The following is a 20,808-nucleotide window of genomic DNA, read 5'->3' as shown; positions in this document are numbered from 1 at the left end:
TATTGTAATAATAACTATCTGAATGATTTTCATATAAAAATAAAACACCTTACCTTATGAAAAAAATTTTATTTAAAAATCAAAATTTATGAAGCACATTTCTGAAACTACTAATGTGAATATGAAGAATTCATAGTTCTTTAAGTCCAGATCAGTATAGTTTATTTCAATTTAATATAATTTTCTTTATAAAATAACCTAACCTTGTAATCAAGTTAAGGTTTGAATAAATTGAGTGTTTGTTTTATTAACCAATTTATCTCTACAGATATAGACGATAGCATCGCAAAAAAAAAAAAAAAGAGTAAAAGTATCAAGGATAGTAGACTGGTAAGTAAAAAAAAAAAAAATATGAGAATAAAAAAAAAATGTAATTCATTGAAATAAATCTTATTAATTATCCAAATAATAAAAATATATGTACCAATTAAAAAAAAAATTATCTAACATATTAAATAGTTGTTCAATAAAGTAAACAATTTAATAATAGCTATTAAAAAGTAATTTCAATTATACATAAAAAATATATAAGATTACAGTACATCTTAAAAAGTAAAATAAATTTTATTCACATTAAAGTTACTGTATACCCTCTGTCCTATAAAAACAAAAAATATAATAAAATGGGTTTCTTAAGGCTCGTCTGGTCCACTATAATTTGGAGACGTTGGTGAATAACTGGGCGACGATGGTGAATAATGTGGACTTCCAACACCAGGTGAATAAGTTGGTGAAGTAGGGGAATACCTAAAAAAAAATGTTTAGAGACAACAGGCTATTGAGTAAGAAAATTATTTGGCTTACCTTGGACTCGCCATCGAAAAATTGGTAGGTGAATAAACAGGCGAACTGGGACTATATGACTGATTGTATTGTGTACCTCCAGCATTTGGCGTATGTTGTAGAGAAGATGGAGAGTAAGAAGCGTTTGAAGGTGAGTACATTGGACTGGTAGGAGAGTAAGTAGGACTAACAGCAACTGATGGCGAAGTGGGCGAATATTTGTAATTACTGGTCCCAGATGTAGCACTGGGTGTATATGATGGGGAAGATGCTGCATATTGTGGAGAGCTCGGACTGTATGAAGGTGACGTCGGACTATAAGATGGCGATGTGGGGCTATACCTGTTAAAGATGGTTATTATATTTTAATTTATGTCTTTAATAAAAAAATATAAGAAATATAAAATATAAAACATTGGGTATGTCAAATAAGAAATATTCAATCCAACAATATTTCAAATTAAATCAATATTTTAATTTTTATAAATATTACAATACATAATATTATAATAATATATTATACATTTCCAATAAGTGAATAAATATAACTAAAGATTCACACTAAATTAATTAGAATAGTTATACATGTTTTATATGTAAAAAAATTAACTCAATTTTGGGTTATGAGTAAGGCTCGGAAGTTGATGTATTTTGCATTTTTTTTTTTGGAACTTTTTAGACGATACTCTCCTAGCTACAAATGTGTTTCATTAGCATGTGAATCTGAACAACTATTTTTATTTTGCATTTGTTGGTGTTTATTACTTTTTAAGTTATTTTTTGACATTTTTAGGTCATTTTCCCACATTTTTACTGATTTCATATTAGTTCACTTCTTATCGTTTCTTGTCGACCATCATGCCGATAACATACTTAAAACTTTGAAATTACCACGGATTAAGATTAGTACCTACTACCTATCCGATTTTATCTCACCCATTACAGTCGTCGTTGTCGTGTTGTAGTGAATAATATTATACCTAAATTTTATTATTTTTTGTAATATTTTCGAGAATTTTTTTTTATTTTATTTTAAAGGAAATTTTTTGTTATATTTTGAGTAATTTATAAGCTTTTATAAATTTATATAGAATTTTATAGTAAAATAGAGTACAATTAAAAAATATATATTTTTATTAATTTAAAATAAATATTTGTAATTTTTTAAGGTCATCAACTTCCGAGCCCTAGTTATGAGTTTTAGTAAATTTTTTTTAAAATAAATATAATTAAATCTTCTTTAAAGGTACTTACGATGGTGAAGTTGGACTGTATGATGGAGATGTTGGACTATATGATGGAGAAGTAGGGCTGTATGAAGGACTGGTAGGGCTGTACCTGTAAAATAATTAACAACAATTTAAGCACATCATGTTTAAATTAAATATAGATGATTTTAAAACCTATAAGTATTTCTTTTATTTTAATTATAAACTGTACTTACGACGGGGATGTTGGGCTATATGATGGAGACGTTGGGCTATACGATGGAGATGTCGGACTGTAAGATGGAGACGTAGGGCTGTATGACGGAGATGTTGGGCTATAGCTAGACACAGAAAATTATAAAAAGTTAAAATTTGTTATGTTTATTGATTAATGTTAATCTAAACTGAATGTTATTTTAAAAATACGTACGAAGGACTTGTCGGAGAATATGAAGTGTGAGAGTAAGAAGGGCTAGTTGGTGAATATGACGGGCTCGTTGGAGAATAATTGTATTTTGGAGACATGGAAGAATATTTTGGAGTGTTTTGTTGTGTAGCAGAATATTGTGGACTTGTTGGTGAATAATTAGTTGGAGTCATTGAAGGTGACAAAGATCCAAACTGTGGGCTAGAAGGATAATTATAGTTTGGTGACATGGAACTAGGGCTAGGCACATATGGACTCGTGGCCATGCCTGGAGATCCAGGACTACCCGGAGTTCCTCCAGAAGACATCCAGAATGGAGATGTTCCACTAGCTTCACTTGATCCTGCTGGTGAAAAACCTGGCCCTCCGGGAGTCATACCAGTTTCCAAACCTAAATACAGTTTTTTATAATCATAAAAAATGTTCCAAAAAAACTATATTATTTTAAATTTCATACTTGATGACCAACTATTTTGATAAATTGGTGTGGATGTTTGATCCCACGGAGTCATAGCTGGTGACATTGAAGGTGTACCAGCAGCCATAAACATGCCACCACCACCCATACCCATATAACCATTATCCATAGGTATTTCTATACCATCTTTAGCTTTTTCAGCATCCAAAAGCAAATCAAAACAACCTATAAAAAAATAGTATTTTACATTTCTATTAAAAAACTATATTCACATGTATATACTGTATAGTATGCATAACAGAAAACCAATTAATAATGTAAAAGAATTGTAGAACCTAAAACACTAATTTCTTTATTTTAAAAAAACAAAAACCATTTAGTTAAGCTGTACATACTTATAATATTCATATAAAATATTTTGTTAAATAAATAAATTAAATAAGTAAATAAAGAAATGTTACAATTTATTGCATTCTAAAAATTTAATTTTAACAAACTGTAAGTAAAAAATTGTTATACACAAAAAACAATAAAATTATACGCCGAAAAATTATTAATTAAGAGGACGCCACACTTGCTTGAGTTGTATCAGTCTTACACAGTACGCACGTACAACGTAGTAAATTTTTGTTTACCAGTTTCAATAATGTGCTTTCAGTTTTGATATTATAATGAATTGACCTATTATCAAACTTTAGGTAAGAACATTATCTGTGTTCTCTCGTTGGTTTTTTACAATATTATAATTTTTGAGTTATGAAATTATTAACATTTTTAAATATTTTTCATACTCATAGTCATAACTCACTTAAATATTAAAACATCGTAAAAAACCAACGAGAGAACACAGATAATTTTTTTACCTAAGTTTGATAATAGGTTAATTTGGGATAAACAAATACTTTGTAATGTAAGTTGTATGAAAACTATTAATGCAGATATAACTACCATACATTTTTAATAAAAAAATATAATAATTTACCTGTTCCCATTCTAGGTAATTGTCCCATAATAATGTTTTCAGATACACCTCTCATTGGGTCAACTTCAGCATGTGAAGCAGCATCTAATAAAACATCAACTGTTTCTTCAAATGAACATCTGCAAATATTGAATTATCAAATTTTTAAGAAATCTAAATTTTAAACTAAATTTGATTAATAGTAAATATATAAATAATATATAATATTTACCTCATTAACGCTCCTGTATCTTGCCTATTAATACCATGTCTAGTAATGGCCATTAAATGGCCTTTGGCTGTCATAACATCGCACAACAACGCTAAATGACGATAATTTACGTATAAGCCATAGAACTGCAATACGGTATTCATTTCTTTTTCAACTGACTTACGTACAGCTTCAATTCCCAAAACCTGAAGTTGAGGATATAATAAATATCAAGGTTTTTTATTTATCTAATTTTAAGAATAAAATTTACCGAAAAAATTTCACAAATATCATTGGAGAATGTTCTCACAGGATCAACATCTCTTTCACTTAACACTTTCATCAAACTTGTACCATCGGTTTCTAATAACCAATCAGCAATCGCCTTAAACTCTCCAGTATCCGTGATAATTATTCTCTTTTTGGAATCTGTTTGTGGCAAATGCATATATACTTTTCCAATAGAATCAATACCCTATAAATTGCAATAATAATAATAATAATAATAATTAATTGAGACACAAGATATACATAAAATAAAGTTAATAAAAGTATTAAATTAGTTAATATTATTAATATTTTAACTATTTTTAATAAGCAAATACTCACTTGTAAAGTCATATCAGATAACATGTTTGCTTCTATACATCTCAGGAACATATCATCTTCCATTTTATCAACAGTATCTTCATCATCACCACCATTCATTTTTCCATCTTCGCCATTCATTATACGTATACGTAGAATTAACTTGTCAGCGTTGTCATCATTAAATATACAGTTAAGATCGTCACCAAATCCAGCATTGATTTTTTCAGATATTGCTTCCATAGTCAATTTTTTATCTAATATATATAATATATTATAAATTACTTTCAATAAAAACACAAATTTAGTTTTATTAAATACCAGTCATTCTTTTTCTATCCAATTCAATTCGCAATAACCATGGAGAAATTCTCGAAGGATCAAAATCAGGCATTTCATAATATACATTTACAAACTCTTGGTCTTCTCTAATAACTGTATTTTGAGGATCAGGATCATAATAAATAGCTGTGTTTGCTGTGACTTTTCTCAATGTTGTATGCTCAAGGCGACATAATACATTTTTGGCCTTTTCCGCATCTCTAGCAGCTGCTCCAGTTAAAAATACAGTGAGTGATGGAGCTTTAGGCTTTTTACTTATATTAATAATTTCCTAAAAGTTAAATAACAACATTAATTTACTGCTAATAATAGTCATAATTAAACTATTACCTTTAATCTAGGTACTCCTAGGGTTACATTTTTAGAAGATACACCAGCAAAATGAAAAGTATTCAGTGTCATTTGAGTAGCAGGTTCTCCTAAACTTTGAGCAGCTAATGCTCCAACCATCTCACCAGGTTGTGCCTGAAAAAGCAAAACATTTATATGTGTGTAAATACTTAACTGTAAGGATTAATAATAGTAACAATAATAACATTAAATTGAATTTTTTTAAAATACTAACCTGAGCTTGTTTAAACCTGTTTTCAATTTCACCCACTAACCACTCAAATGCTTCAGAAGAAAGACGGAAATTTTCAGATACTAATTTAGTGCACAAAGTAGAACGTACCAAACATTGAAACAATAAAGTGGCATTTTTATTAGCTTTCTTGCTTAACTCATCTTCACCAGCTACAATGACACATTTGTCCAATAGCTTTTTAACTCCTGTAATCACAAACAAAAATATCATAAATGCATTTTATTATAAAAATTAGATTAATTTTTGAGTACATAACTGTAAAACACAAAATATATTATGAAATTTTTATTTATTGTCTGTAAACATTTTAATAATTTAATTATACAAGATTTTTAAAATCTTAAGTGTATTTACTTAAATCAGGAGTCTATGGACTTTTTAGTTAGTGACACCTATTATTTTTTATATATTAAGGACTGTACTTGTTAATGTATACTACTATACGTACAGGCCTCAATTAAAGGTAAGAAATCATAAACCAAAGACTCCTAATTTAAATAATCATTTTAAGGTCTTCATATTGCAGCAGTGGCATTAAAGTTTTATTGTTCGTAGCTGGGTACTTTAATACTACAACTACATTAATTGTGGCCTTTAAATAAAGCTTTTTAATTGTAAAAAAAACTAATTAGTGTCATGTTAAAATAATGCTTTGTATATTATAGATTTTAAATATATTAATAATTTACCATTCACAACTTTTATAGGATTTAAGTCTGTTGGTCCTCGTTTATTAATGTGAAAAATTTTTTGAACATTCCAGATCATACGTTTCAGATTACAAGGTAATACTACTTTGCTTTCACCCGAAGGGAATATTTCTCTTAAAGTATCTCTGTCATTATTTAATTGTTCCCACTCTTTTTCTAATTCAGCTACAGTATCGTTACTACCCATCATCTCTTTTAAAACATCTTCAGTGAATATTTTTCTCATATGTCTTTCATTTGAAACATCAAATTTAAATTCATTTTCAAATTTCTTGTGTGATGGTTCTATTGTAGCAATACTTTGGAATTCTACTGCTTCTCCACAAAGACCATCTTCTCCATAACGTAATTGAATCAATTGGCCAACAGAGTTACGTACAGTTCCATCGTAGTGGACCATAACAGATTCCATAGCTTTGATCAAACGTCGCTGGATATAACCTAGAAAAAAAATTGTCATTATAATTTTAACAAATGAGCTATGTATCATACTTGAAAATACTTTTCATGACATTAAATAAATTGGTTTTAAGAAAATCTTAAAAATTGATATATTTATGCACAACTTGTGAAAATATGATAATACATATAGAAGGCGCTAACAAAATTTAATAGTTGAATCTTAATGCTAATCAAAAAATTGTATACTTAATAATTAAGCACATCATACATGATGGCAATTTGAGTCATTTAGCATATTATCCAAAAAATGTTAATTTACGCTATTTGGTATTATCTGTAGTGAATATGTTTAACAAGATTTTTTTAATAAACTAACTCCACAGTTACCTGTTTCAGCAGTTTTCACAGCAGTATCAATAAGACCTTCACGACCTCCCATAGCATGGAAGTAAAATTCTGAAGGTGTTAATCCAGCTAGATAGGAGTTTTCTACAAAGCCTCTTGATTCGGGCCCATAATCATCTTTAATAAAATGTGGCAATGTACGTTTTCGAAAACCAAATGGTATTCGTTTACCTTCTACGTTCTGTTGACCTACACAAGCAATAACCTAGATATAAACAAAAATAATAAGATATTAATTAATAGCAAAAAAAGCATTATTAAATAATATACCTGAGAAATGTTAATGTTTGAACCTTTGGCACCAGATACAACCATAGCTTTAAGGCTATTATATTCAGTCAAAGATTTTTTAGCAGAACCTCCAGTTTTGTCACGAGCATCATTTAAAATTCTGTTTACTTGATTTTCAAAAGTCTGACGAAGAGTGTTACCCGGTGTTGGCTCAAGATCCATATTATGTGCTTTTTGTATCACCTCTATTACATCTTCTTTGGCTTTTTTAATTGCTCTTTGAATCTCCAAATAAGTTTGGGGATCAGCAATAGTATCACCGATACCAATAGAATGGCCTTAATATAAAGATTATGAGTTAATGTTGAACAATATATTTTGATATAAAATAACTTAAAAATTACCTTCATATAAAAGCCAGTTATTAACTACAGTTTGAATATTACCATAGAACCGTCCACATACTTCATGTCCCAATTCCAACATACATATGTGAAGCAATGATCCCGCTGATGTACCTAAAGTTTTTTTACATAATATTCCCATCACTAACTCACCATGCTCGACCATAACCTAAAAATATACAAATAACAATTACTACTAAATTCAATTATGAAATCAAGACTTTATTTTATTGAATTAAAGAACAAAACTATATAAAATAACTAAATTAAATTAGCAGTTAATACTTATAATATTTGGGCAAATAGTTAATTAAGGTTCAGAATAATCATGGTATTTTAAAATAATAAAAGCCTATAAAAATCATAAGTTTATTTTAATTTTTTAGAGAGAGATAATAGTAGAAAGTATTACTCTCATAACCCACTTGGACATTAAAACATCATAAAATAATTTAATAAAATGAGATGCGCTATAACATTTTTCAAATCTAATAAGTGTACTAAGAATGTACTATTTGATTTAATTAATAAAATTAATCAAGAATATACAAATCTTACCTTGATTATATTAATTTACCAGTATTTTGGAGATAATAGTAAATTTATTATATTAACACTATTATTAACGAGTACTGGATCAATAGAATAAAACTATTTAATATAACTAAATGTAGTTTATAGTTAATGCTTTAAATATAAGTGAATTTTGTTAAAGTTTCAGATTAATTATGGTGTTTTAAAATAATAAAAAACCAATGTTAACTTTTAATTTTTTTTTTCCAATGTTTTGGAGATGATAGTAGAAGGTAATACCTGCTATCATTAACGAGCATTGGTTTAACAATTAATTGAATATTATATAATAATAATTGTTAGAAATTTTAATAAATACAATACAATTTCTGATCATTGTTCAAAAAGGTTATCAATTGAAATTTTAAAAAAGTTAAAGAAATTTATTATAGCTTTAATTAATATATAAATAAGTGTACTAAGAATTAATTTACCAATATTTGTAGATGGTAAGAACATTATCTGTGTTTATGTGTTGGTTTTTTTTTACAAGAGTTCAATATTTTAACAAGTTTATGCATATATAATATAGCATAAATTAAAAATGCTGGTAATTCTTTTAAAAACAACCATACAAATACATATAATGTACTTACCATCAAGTTTCATAATGGGACGATTCACTCTTAATTTTAAATTAACAGAGCATACAATTTCCTTTGTTAAGTACTTGTATGAGAAATAACACATGCAGGTGGTGTCTTCTTAAATTTAGTTTTTGTGCAATTAAACATTTAGAACCATAATTAATATAAAAAAATACACCTACTAATTTAACCATTTGAAATTATTTAAATAAAGATGAATGATAAAATTATTATTTAATCATTAATATAAATTAATGAAATATAAATACAAACCTTTGTATCACCAGGTGATATCCATTTATAAGGTCCATTATCCTCTTCATCAGGATGAGTGGAGTGAGTTCGTATCATGTTAACATTTCCAGGGATAATTAAAGAAAAAAGTTGTTTTCCTGTCCACATTGGTTTTGGTTTTAAAATACAAGGAGTTGGCATTTTTCCATCCCAGATGGGAAGATGCATTAATAAATTCATCATTTGTTCCTAAAAAAATAAAATAATAAGATTTATATCATATGTATAAATGTTAAAACTATTGTTAGTTGTGTAATTTTTTTAACATGTTAGATTATAATTTCAATTAAACCCAACCATTTCTCATAATAATGAGGTAGTCTAAATAATTATTTTTGGGTAATTAATGAGTACAAATTTGAAATTTCTTAAACTAAATTTTATACTTCAAACTTAATATTTTCAGTAACGAAATATAGTTACCAAACATTAAAGTTTCTAATGATGAAATTATACATGATTAAATATAAAATACTACTAAAATTTAAAATAAAATAATCATTGATATTGTTAAAAGAAATTAAATTGGTATTTGTTTTACGCCAAGAATATTTTTCAATGTATTCTAAATTTGTATACCCAAATATTTGAAAAAATAGAAAAAAATTGTAATAATTCCCGCTACGCCACGGTCCTTATTTTAGTGCATTATTGTAGCGCCATAGAAAAGTTAATAATATAAAACCAAATGCATTTATGGTCACGGCCATGTGGCAGTCAACGTGTTAATTAATATAAATATTAATATATATATATAATATAATATAATATATGAATAGGGGCAAAACGTAGAATAAAAAATCGGGTAAAATTGAAATAAAAATATTTTATTCTCGATATGAAAAGCATTGAATCATAAATAAGATTTTTTTTAGCAGTTGTTGTTGTAATGTACAAATATAATTCAAAACAAATTCTGATGTCAAAATTATGATTTATCACCTAATGCAAAATCAATTAACAAAATTCAATATAATTATTGTTATGTTTTGGTTGTCATGACAAGTGTAATAATAAAAATACTTATAAAAAACATAAATATATTACATATTAGAGAATTCCAATTTAAATAAAATATAAAAATTTATTAGGTATTTGATTTCTTTAGAAAATATTTAAAATAATAAATAATTGTACTTAAAATGTAATATTTGATTATTATTAAAAAATCAACCAAGAATATATTACTTTTGATTAAATTAATTTACCAGTGTTTTGGAGATAATAGTAAAATAATTAGCAATACTATTATTAACGAGCACTGGTTTAATGAAAACCAAACTATAAAACTAAATTCAATACTTTTAATATTAAAGTAAATATTTGTAAAAGATTCATGACATAGTATTTCAAAATGATAACACATATAATATTAACCTTTTATTTTTTTTACCAATGTTTAGGAGATGATAGCAGAAAGTTATGAAATGCTGTCATTAACGAGCATTGGTTTAAAAACATACTGAATATCAAATAAAATTTTGATTGTAAAATGTTAAAATATTTAACAATATGTGATTATTACTTATAAAAAAAATACATAATAAGGTCAAGAGACTTATTTAAATTTATGAGAAAGTAGTATTTTGTTTAGAAAAAAACTATTAAGAAAATATATAAAAGTTGATTCTACTTTCAAAATATAACATTTGAGAAGGCACATTCTTTGTCGTCTTTCTTAAGAAGACATAATATCCACATGCGTTTACAAATGTAGATCATAGCAAAATGTATTCTGAAGGACCAATTTTGTAATATTAGTATATTATGGTATGGTTGTATGACAAGTTTTCACAATAATTTAATTTTAAAATATGTTAAGGTTTTTTTAATTTTTAGATTACAATATATTACATAACTAAAAATTAAAATATCATAAAATAATTTAATAAAATGAGATGCGCTATCACATTTTTCAAATCTAATAAGTGTACTAAGAATGAACTATTTGATTTAATTAATAAAATTAATCAAGAATATACAAATCTTACCTTGATTATATTAATTTACCAGTATTTTGGAGATAATAGTAAAATTATTATATTAACACTATTATTAACGAGTACTGGATCAATAGAATAATACTATTTAATATAACTAAATGTAGTTTATAGTTAATGCTTTAAATATAAGTGAATTTTGTTAAAGTTTCAGATTAATTATGGTGTTTTTAAATAATAAAAAACCAATGTTAACTTTTAATTTTTTTTTTCCAATGTTTTGGAGATGATAGTAGAAGGTAATACCTGCTATCATTAACGAGCATTGGTTTAACAATTAATTGAATATTAGTGATGGGTCGAACTCTGATTTTTTAAATCGAACCGAACTTGAACCGAACTTTAAATTATTTTTTCGAACTCGAACCGAACCGAACCTTCATATTTTCTACCGAACCGAACCGAAACGAACCTAGAATCATTTTAAGTCGAACTCAATATTTTTTATCATTATTATTATAAATGATACATAAGGCGCCTGTTACAGTTTATAACTTTCTATCGCCAATAGTCTAATTATTTCTAAAAAATGATTATCAATTTTTATTTTTTTTAAATAAATTTTGAAGAATTGTACAAATATTTGGTTTCTGAACTATCGTGGTCAGTAAGTCAGGTTCGACAAATATTTTCAAGTTCGATTTTCGAACAGTCAAAGATGTTTGATAGTTTGGTTCGAATTTCGAATCAAACCGAACATCAAGGGTTCGGTTCGGTTCGAGATTCGAACAGTTCGACCCATCACTATTGAATATTATATAATAATAATTGTTAGAAATTTTAATAAATACAATACAATTTCTGATCATTGTTCAAAAAGGTTATCAATTGAAATTTTAAAAAAGTTAAAGAAATTTATTATAGCTTTAATTAATATATAAATAAGTGTACTAAGAATAAAATATTTAATAAAATAAAAAAATGTATTCAAGAATATATAATGCACTATTATATTAATTTACCAATAATGGGGAAGGGGGTAGGGTATAAATATGTTATTTTATACAAGTTTTAAATATAATAGGCATTTAAACCTATTCAATCTTATTTCAAGAAAACATTTTTTTTTGGGGGGGGGGATGATAATCAAATGGTTATTATTGAGCACTGGTTATTTCTTATTCTAAGAAGAATACTCAATTTAATTTATAGTAAATACTTTTAATATTAAGTAAATGTTTTTTAAGGTATTTAAAAATTATGTACATATAATGTTATTTCACCTATGTTTTGGAGATGAGAATAAAAAGTTATAACTAGGGTTTGAATTTAAAGACAAATTCTTTTTTTTATGATGGAAAAATATTTTTATATAATAAGTGTTTACTTAAAGATTATATAATATAATATAATGTCTTCTCAAATTATAGATTCAAGATTGTTTGTCAGTTAGAATTCATCAACTGCCATTTCACTATGTTGATTATGTTATTGTTTAAAGTTTGGGCAATATCAGTCAAATCAAATAAGTTTTGATAGGATAAACAAAAAACTATAACAATTTAAAAAAAATAGTAATTTAGATATGAAATAATAAGCACCAATAACTTCGGTTGATATCAAAAAATTATTCTCTATACAAAAATGTTTTAAGCCAAAACCTCTTATGCATGCTTTTCTGAAGATTAGTTGTCATAAGTATACAATAGTGAATTTGTTTTTAAATACATATTAGTCAATTTAGTGGAAACCTATTATATTTTTTAGTTGATTTTTCATATTGTAAATTATGTTTTATTGTTGACATTGCCCTCAAATCAGAATCCTGTAATAATATATTATTAATGAGCATTGGCTTAGCAAGTAATTGAATATTATATAAATGAATTTGTATTTTATTATATTTATTTAAAATTATGATTATATTAATTTACCAGTAATTTTAAGAAAATTAAAATTATTGTTAAGAAGCACTGGTTCAATTAAATAAAACTATATAAAATACCCAAATTTAGGTTATTATTTTGAAACTTAGGTAAATATAAGGTTCAAAATGACTAAGCTATTTTAAATATATATTACCCTTTAATTTCTCTTCCAACGATAGCAGACAGTATTAAAATGCTATTATTAACAATAATTGAGTTTTATAAATTGAGTATAATATGACAATTTAAAAATTATAATGACATAATCAGATAAATTACCTTCTCAATAAATACATCTCTTTTTGTCATTTTTCTGATAGCTGTCAATGTGTCTTGTACAATTCCCATGACAGGTTTATTAGCTTGGGGAGTAATAATTTGCCTAGGAGTAATATGAATATTTTCTACTTCAGCTCTTGTTTCCATAGATTGAGGAACATGAAGGTTCATTTCATCACCATCAAAATCAGCATTGTAAGGAGATGTACAACTAATTGGTTATGAATAAAATGTTTTTCAGTATATTTTATTATATATTAGTTATTTTACTAACTTACCTTAAATTCATCCTAAATGTAGACCATGGTAAGACTCTGACTCTATGACCCATCATACTCATTTTATGTAAAGTAGGCTGTCTGTTAAAAACTACTAAGTCACCATCTTTTATGTGTCTTTCGACTTTATAACCACATTGCAGATGTAAATCTGATGGTTTGGGATGGAAACGTAAATCAATTCTTTCACCATTATCACGTATAATGTACTTAGCTCCAGGATACTGTGAATTACCACGACGAACCAATTCTAACATTCTAATAAATACAAAATATATTTTATATAATTGATGATAAATTACGTAAACAGTTGATTAAATTAATAATTCACTAAAATTTAATGGATCAATCATAAGTTTAAATCATGTTTAAGGAACCACGAGCTCACAATTAGTTCATTCAATTTTATAGCATAAGTATTATTTTTTTTTATACTTACTGATCAATGTTAAATGGAGTAACAATTTCTGGAAATGTCATGTTTTGAGCAATAGTGCGGGGTACACCAACTTCATCAATTCGTAAGTTTGGATCAGGTGTAATAACAGTACGAGCAGAGAAATCTACACGCTTTCCCATCAAGTTTCCTCGAATTCTGCCTTCTTTACCCTTTAAACGAGCTTTAATTGCTTTTAAAGGCTTGCCAGACTTTTGCATTGCTCTGAAAATTTAAACAAAGTATAATAAATTATATACTACAAGTTTTAAATAAAAATGTATAAGGTTAAAAATAAAATATTGAAAAAATATTCAATAAAATTTCATAAGCATACAAATAAAATGTATTTGTGCCACATGTATAATAATTTTAATCAATAGATTTTAGAATTCAGAAATATGCAAAAATGTTCAGAAAATTTGTCTATACTATTATGTTTAAAATAATTCAAGTTTGTAGTATATACTATACAATATGGATATGACTACTGCTGTTGAGTATATACAGGCTTCTGTTGTTGTATATAAAGTATATCAACTTTATTTTACTAAATACCAAAAGAAAGACTACTGTTATCACGTAAACATGAATGATCCAAGTACCACTGACATGTATACATTTTCATTTTTTTTCCATTTAAAATAAAGAAAATCAGCAATTAAGTAAATTAAATATTGTACAGCAAGGCACATCTATACTTTAATACAATACCTAGTCAAAAAGTTTAAGTTGTTAAAAAAAAATATAACCATTATAATTATTAAAATTTAATAATACATAATAATTTTAAACATATTATATAAATTAATTTATCAAGTTTTTTTGGATCAAAATGAAACATTAATTTACTGTTCAAACAAGCATTTAAATAACATGGAAATTTATTTTATATTTTAATAAATTAGGTATACAAATTATAAATTTTAAACTTACCTTGGTAGGCCAGGACTATCGTTATCAACCAAAGTTGCTACATGGTATTGTAACATTCTAATATTTTCAGCTATAATATGTGTAGCGGCACCAGACTGTTCATTACGAATTAATTCATTATTACATTTTATTATGTCAGACAGTTTATGAGTCAAATCATCCTACAACACAAAAATAGAATTTGAATTGTATAGGTAAGTACTTTAATGTCATAGGTTAACTTACTTGATTTCTCATAGATCCAAACATAACAATTGCTGGTCGTACAGGTAAAGGTGGAACAGGTAATACTGTTAGTATCATCCAATCAGGACGTGCAAATTTTGGGTCCATGCCCATAATCACAACTTCTTCATCAGTAATGTGTTTTAAAATTTCATAAACTCTTTCGGCTGTAAGTGGTATTTTTTTCTCTTGGGAATCTTCATTGACATGCTTCCATTCAGCCGTTAAGTCCAAACCCACACGCCTTATAGTTGGTTGATAACGACCACAACCACCATGACCTTGTTTTTTTGGCTATTTAAATATTGGAGAATGTAAATAAATTTTTATATTACAAATAAATGTATTACATCTTAATTATTAATCTTACAGGCATATTTGAATCATTAACATTATCTTTATTGATATCAAGTTCATCACCTCCTTCACAAATATTTTTGCCCTTACATAAGTCATAAACAAAAGCTAAACGTTTTCTTTGTTGTCCTTTTGATTTCATAACAATTTCTTTTACTTTGGGATGAGTCTATGAAAAATATATATATAATAGTAATAATGCATATATTTTAGTATATAGTGTATAATATATAATATTATACTTTAAATGCTTCAATATACATTGTACTTACAGGACTAACTAATAATTTGGAACAGTAAAAGCAAACACAACGCAGAATTTTTATGGCTTTGGTTAGAAATCCTATGTGAAATACTGGTTTAGCCAGTTCAATATGGCCAAAATGTCCACAACATTCGGTCATGTTACCTATAATTACATTAAATGAATAAAAATAAAAAAAATATTCAATTCAAGGCAACACTTTCACTAACCTGCGCATGTTTGACATCTTGAGAAACGATCGATAACGCCTTGCCGGGGATCCATGAGTCCACCAAGCTTGGGGCGTCCACCTTCCATCGTCTCTGCAAAACGAATGCCCCCTTCGGTAACAGACATGCGCCGCTAAAATGGTAATATAGTTAATAAATATTATAGACTTTGATTTATAAATGATCAGTATAATAATATGTGTTATAATTCGAGTGTATACTAACGCATTCATCCGCAGATAATATACCGAACTGCACTCGTTTGACAGTTCGGATTGGCGCCTTTGAATCACTGGCAGCCATAATTATAGAGTTTGTTCAGCGTTCGTGTCAATCCATGAATTATTAACGATATTCACAAGTAGCGCGGCACGAGACCTTAATTTTATTTTTTATAACGTGTAAAATAATAGTAATTGATATACAACTCTTTAATCCGTCCGCAATTGCGGACGCGATAGAAACTGACAAGCCGACAAGTGAATCCGTCCACGGTCCTGCGTCTAAACGTCCACCATGTGAATACAACCAATTTTTTAAGTTCCAAAGGCTGTTGAACGATAATAAATAATATCAATTGACAATTATCTTTACGATTACGCGGACGAAAATCGTTTTTTGTCAGTGTTCACGCGATAAACGCGTCGAAATAACTCGAATATCAACGGTGTTGGCACAATGGCACCATAAATGGCGTAAACACCGTAAACACTAAACACAAATATAACAGACGTGAGGTCCATGTTCGGGGTTCTATTTTATCGTTTCTTCCATGATCTAATCTCGGGGGAAGAACTGTCCATAGGGTTTTACGGTATAAATGTTCTATGACGGTACCCATAAATTAAGATATACCTTAATATATCTTAGTTCGTGACTTGGACACAAGATGCCGTTTATTGGTTAATATCATAAGAGGCGATAATACTTCAATTATTCTCCAAAAGTGATAAGAATCAAAAAATATTTAAAATTTTTAAACTAACAACTTCGAAACGAAAAAAATTAGTTAAATTACACAAATCTTATCGCAACTAAAATACCAATCGAATAATAATACAATTTCCGAATTCAAATTTATTTGTTTTCCATTTCTAATTAAAGTAGGTATTATTGTTAATATTAAATAATTATAAAATAATTAATATTATTTAGTTATCTAAGCTTAATTTTACGCAATTATTTAATTGCGATAGACCAAAATAGTCTATCTTAGTTCTTACTCGATACCGGGAAAAGCTAGATAAATAACTTTGGGAATAGTCACATTGGCAGAACTAGGCCTAAAATATTAAGGGCGCCGCAACCCCACAAATAAATACCTAATTTAATTTACTTTACTTTCATGCTTTCCAAAAAAACTAGGAGAACCGTCTGGGTTATTTTTATTTTCAATAGTACCTAACAACTATACGACCTACAACTAGAAACTTTTTTTGGTATTTTATTAAAAATACCTACTAAAAACAGTTTTTTGTCCATTTTTAATTACCCACATAAAACTAAAATATTGAATGGTAGCCGCTGCCGCATGCCTGCGTAATATTTATTATATTAAAATATTATTATTAAATTACATATTGCAAAAAAAACTTTAATATTTTACAGGTAATAAATAATAATTAAACAATTTACTTTTGAATAATTCTGTTACCTACAATAATTCTCTATATCGTATTGCATATCATGTATCTTAGTATCTTATGCTTAAATAATTATTAAATCGTAAATAATAAAAAAAAAATTAGAAGGGGGCTAAGCCCTCTTAAGTCCACCCCCCCTAGTTGCGCCAATGACAATATACCTGAGAGGAGAAGTTGATTCATATAAATAGCTTCACAAACTGTTTATTTTGGATTTGTAAAATACGAAATTTAAGATTATAGAAATGTCATTCAAAGTATTTTTAAAAGCCAACAATTTTCAATTTTAACATTTCGAAAAAATAAATGAATTTTTTAGAATAGTAATATAGTATACTATATTACTATATAAAAATCAGCCTGACATTTTTAAAATTCTAAAATTGTTTCTCTTATTTTTTATTTTTGCTTTAATATTGTTTTTTTACATCTGTTTTTTTTTATAATGGTGATATATTTTATGATTTATAATACGTATAAATAAGTATGTACAATTTATTATCTGTGGTTGAAATTAAGAATGTAATATATTTAAATAATTTTCAGCAATTTCATTTTCAATAATATTTAGCTTTTGTCAATAAAAAACCTAATATACATAATTGGTATAAATCATTTACTTAAAGTAAAAATTATTAGGTACCTACCGAAATGCTTGAACTAAATGTTAATAGTATATAATAACAAGTTTAAATATAACAATAAAAACAAATTATAAAATACAAGTACTCGTACCTTTATGAAAACAAAACGTATTGTTACTGTAACACTTTATGTTTAAATACCTAATTAAAACAAAGAAGCAAATTAATCAATTATATAAACATTTTCTCGTGTTTAACAGTCTAAATATAATTATTCTCGATCTGAATAACTACTTCTAAATTAGCTATAACTGCTATAAGTACGCATACCTAGTATTCAAACGTAACTACGCGAGCAAAATTATGTAATATATATTAGTTTTTAAAGTTTAATAAGTCATTTTATAAGTTTCAGATAGCGTCCAAAGTGTGCATTAGAATATTAGATACCAATACGCTTAGAGGGACCGTTTTACTCACTATAAAATACTTACCTACTAAATAACCATTTGAACATTACTTGATACAATAAATCGTATATACACAATACACGGCGTATAGCATGTTCTAAAATAATGTGATATGTATAGGACACTGTTAGTGTATAAAGAAATAATATTTTATTTTTAGGAAAGGAGTATCAATATGAAATTATAAAAGAATGTAATAATAAGAAGATTCATTTATTTTAGGCTCTATAAGGTTATAATGCATATAGCCATAGACTCACAATTGACAATAGTCAAACAATTATGACTTTGAAATCAAAAATATATATGACTAAAAAGGTATCTTAAGGTATATTTATCAATACCTATCTAGTCCTACATGTTTATTTTCTTGCACTCATGCAGTATAATTATTAATTTCTGTGATTCTGTCTTAATGGTTTATTTTTTGGTGGTGAGAGTTGAATACGTAACTCCAATAATCGTACTGAATATAAGCGCTATACTACAGTGCCGTAGCCAGGATTTTTTTCGGAAGGGCTTAATTTTTGATGGCCAATCATGACAAAAAATTAAGTTTAGATAATATTATATCTAAATATCGACCATGCAAAATATTAATATATTAAAATTTAACTATGCTTATATTACATAATATTATCTATTATATCGCTTAACAATAAAGTTTGCACTGTATTTCTGACAATATAATTCATATAATTATACATATTATCAAATCAAGATCAAGTAAGTGTGATAACTGTAAATTGCTTTATCACCACAAACTGTAATTAAATTAATAAAATCATTGTCGTCTGACTTTTCAGGGAGGAGGTTGAGCCCAGAAGCCCGCCCTGGCTACGGTACTGGCACCATACAGACTTATACTGCGTGAGTATTACCACATTCAAAAAAACATTTTCAAAAAAAAAAGTATAATGGTCATAATTTTTTCATTTCATCCTATTTACAAAATACAAATTAATAAAAAAAACATTTTTGTATTAAAAATAATTGTATAATAATAGGTATTCAATACTTACTCAGTTTATTAAGAACTTACCCACAACAATTAAAGTTTGAGACAACTTTTGCACAATAATCCTTTCATTCCATTGCTGCTTATATAATGTTTATTAATTATTATTTGTATTTTGTTTAATTCGATTTTACAATATAGATTATTTTAGAAAATATATATTTAAATTTTAAATGGAAATTAATGTTATATAAGTACATAACATTTAAAATTTACAACATTGAAATAATATAATTATAATAACTAATGAATAAAGGGGCGAATTGAACAGGCCTTTTTTATTAGTTATTCGTTTAGAGGGGTACAGACGTACTGTGACAGATATAATATGTGGGTTCTGGCCGTTGTGGATACTGTACAGCTTGTAAAACAATGTCCTACTATATTAGTCCCTGACATTAATTTTTTTTATTATTAAATATATGATTTTTGCATATTATATTCGGTTAAGCTTGAAGCTAGTGAAGCTAATTAATATTACTATATTGTACTTGTACATTTTTTTTCATCAAATTTGTTTCATCTGAGATAGATATTTAAATTAAATTTACTTCGTTTTTAATATTTTGATGGTCTTATTTTAGTCAATACGTTATAAAAAGTCAAATTCGTTAAAAATGATTTTCAAAAATCAAAGTTAAAAATAACTCTTTAAAATAAAGTGTTGGGCTGATAAAAAATATATGAATTGTATATTAGATTGCGTTTATTGTTTATAGACATACGAGTATACTATTATTTATAATAATTATTATACATGGTTATGATTTATATTTTTATCATTATTAATATTAACATAGGTATATGGTTAATATTTTATGTTATAAACTTGTGTAATTTTTCTTTTATCTTAAATCCATTTTATTTAACTATTATATGTCTTGTATTATATATTTATATCTAACTCTTATATTGATATGTTGTTTTCTATATTTGTATTTAATTAATAGTTCTATTTTGGATATCTTAATATGATATTTTTAATTGTTTTACAATATCCATCTCATAGATTCTAAATTATAATATTTTATATTTTATACGAGATTCTGAACGAAGTGAGGAATGTATTGATTTTACAATGATGTGTGTTTTATTTTTATTTTTTTGTGT

At 26.5% G+C, this 20,808-nt stretch overlaps 1 protein-coding gene across 1 annotated transcript; it reads right to left on the bottom strand.

The window, feature by feature from the left end:
• Window positions 1-352: 352 nt before the first annotated feature.
• LOC132931055 (DNA-directed RNA polymerase II subunit RPB1-like) lies at window positions 353-16,684 on the bottom strand. The gene is made up of 27 exons (XM_060997251.1): window positions 16,209-16,684; window positions 15,984-16,116; window positions 15,782-15,918; window positions 15,523-15,678; window positions 15,153-15,446; window positions 14,928-15,088; window positions 13,995-14,216; window positions 13,556-13,813; window positions 13,278-13,488; window positions 9,110-9,319; window positions 7,677-7,845; window positions 7,312-7,610; window positions 7,024-7,246; window positions 6,214-6,675; window positions 5,504-5,709; window positions 5,269-5,403; window positions 4,918-5,209; window positions 4,618-4,853; window positions 4,280-4,483; window positions 4,030-4,214; window positions 3,819-3,937; window positions 2,876-3,061; window positions 2,422-2,809; window positions 2,228-2,332; window positions 2,038-2,121; window positions 805-1,125; window positions 353-747 (listed from the first exon to the last, which is right to left on the bottom strand). The coding sequence occupies exons 1-27, from the start codon at window positions 16,284-16,286 to the stop codon at window positions 633-635; spliced, it is 5,589 nt and encodes a 1,862-aa protein (XP_060853234.1). The 5' UTR covers window positions 16,287-16,684; the 3' UTR covers window positions 353-632.
• Between the last annotated feature and the right edge of the window lie 4,124 nt (window positions 16,685-20,808).

The sequence above is a fragment of the Rhopalosiphum padi genome, chromosome 4 (genome assembly GCF_020882245.1).
Source record: "Rhopalosiphum padi isolate XX-2018 chromosome 4, ASM2088224v1, whole genome shotgun sequence".
Classification (NCBI taxonomy): domain Eukaryota; kingdom Metazoa; phylum Arthropoda; class Insecta; order Hemiptera; family Aphididae; genus Rhopalosiphum; species Rhopalosiphum padi.
The sequence above is the reverse complement of the archived record's forward strand: the minus strand, read 5'-3'. Positions and strand labels throughout refer to the sequence as shown.

Coding starts and splice junctions, on each gene's coding strand:
- LOC132931055 (XM_060997251.1), bottom strand. CDS start 16,286: ATGGCTGCCAGTGATTCAAAGGCGCCAATCCGAACTGTCAAACGAGTG. Junction 7,611..7,676: donor TAACTGGCTTTTATATGAAG/GTAATTTTTAAG, acceptor CTTTATATTAAG/GCCATTCTATTGGTATCGGT. Junction 748..804: donor TTTTCGATGGCGAGTCCAAG/GTAAGCCAAATA, acceptor ATTTTTTTTTAG/GTATTCCCCTACTTCACCAA.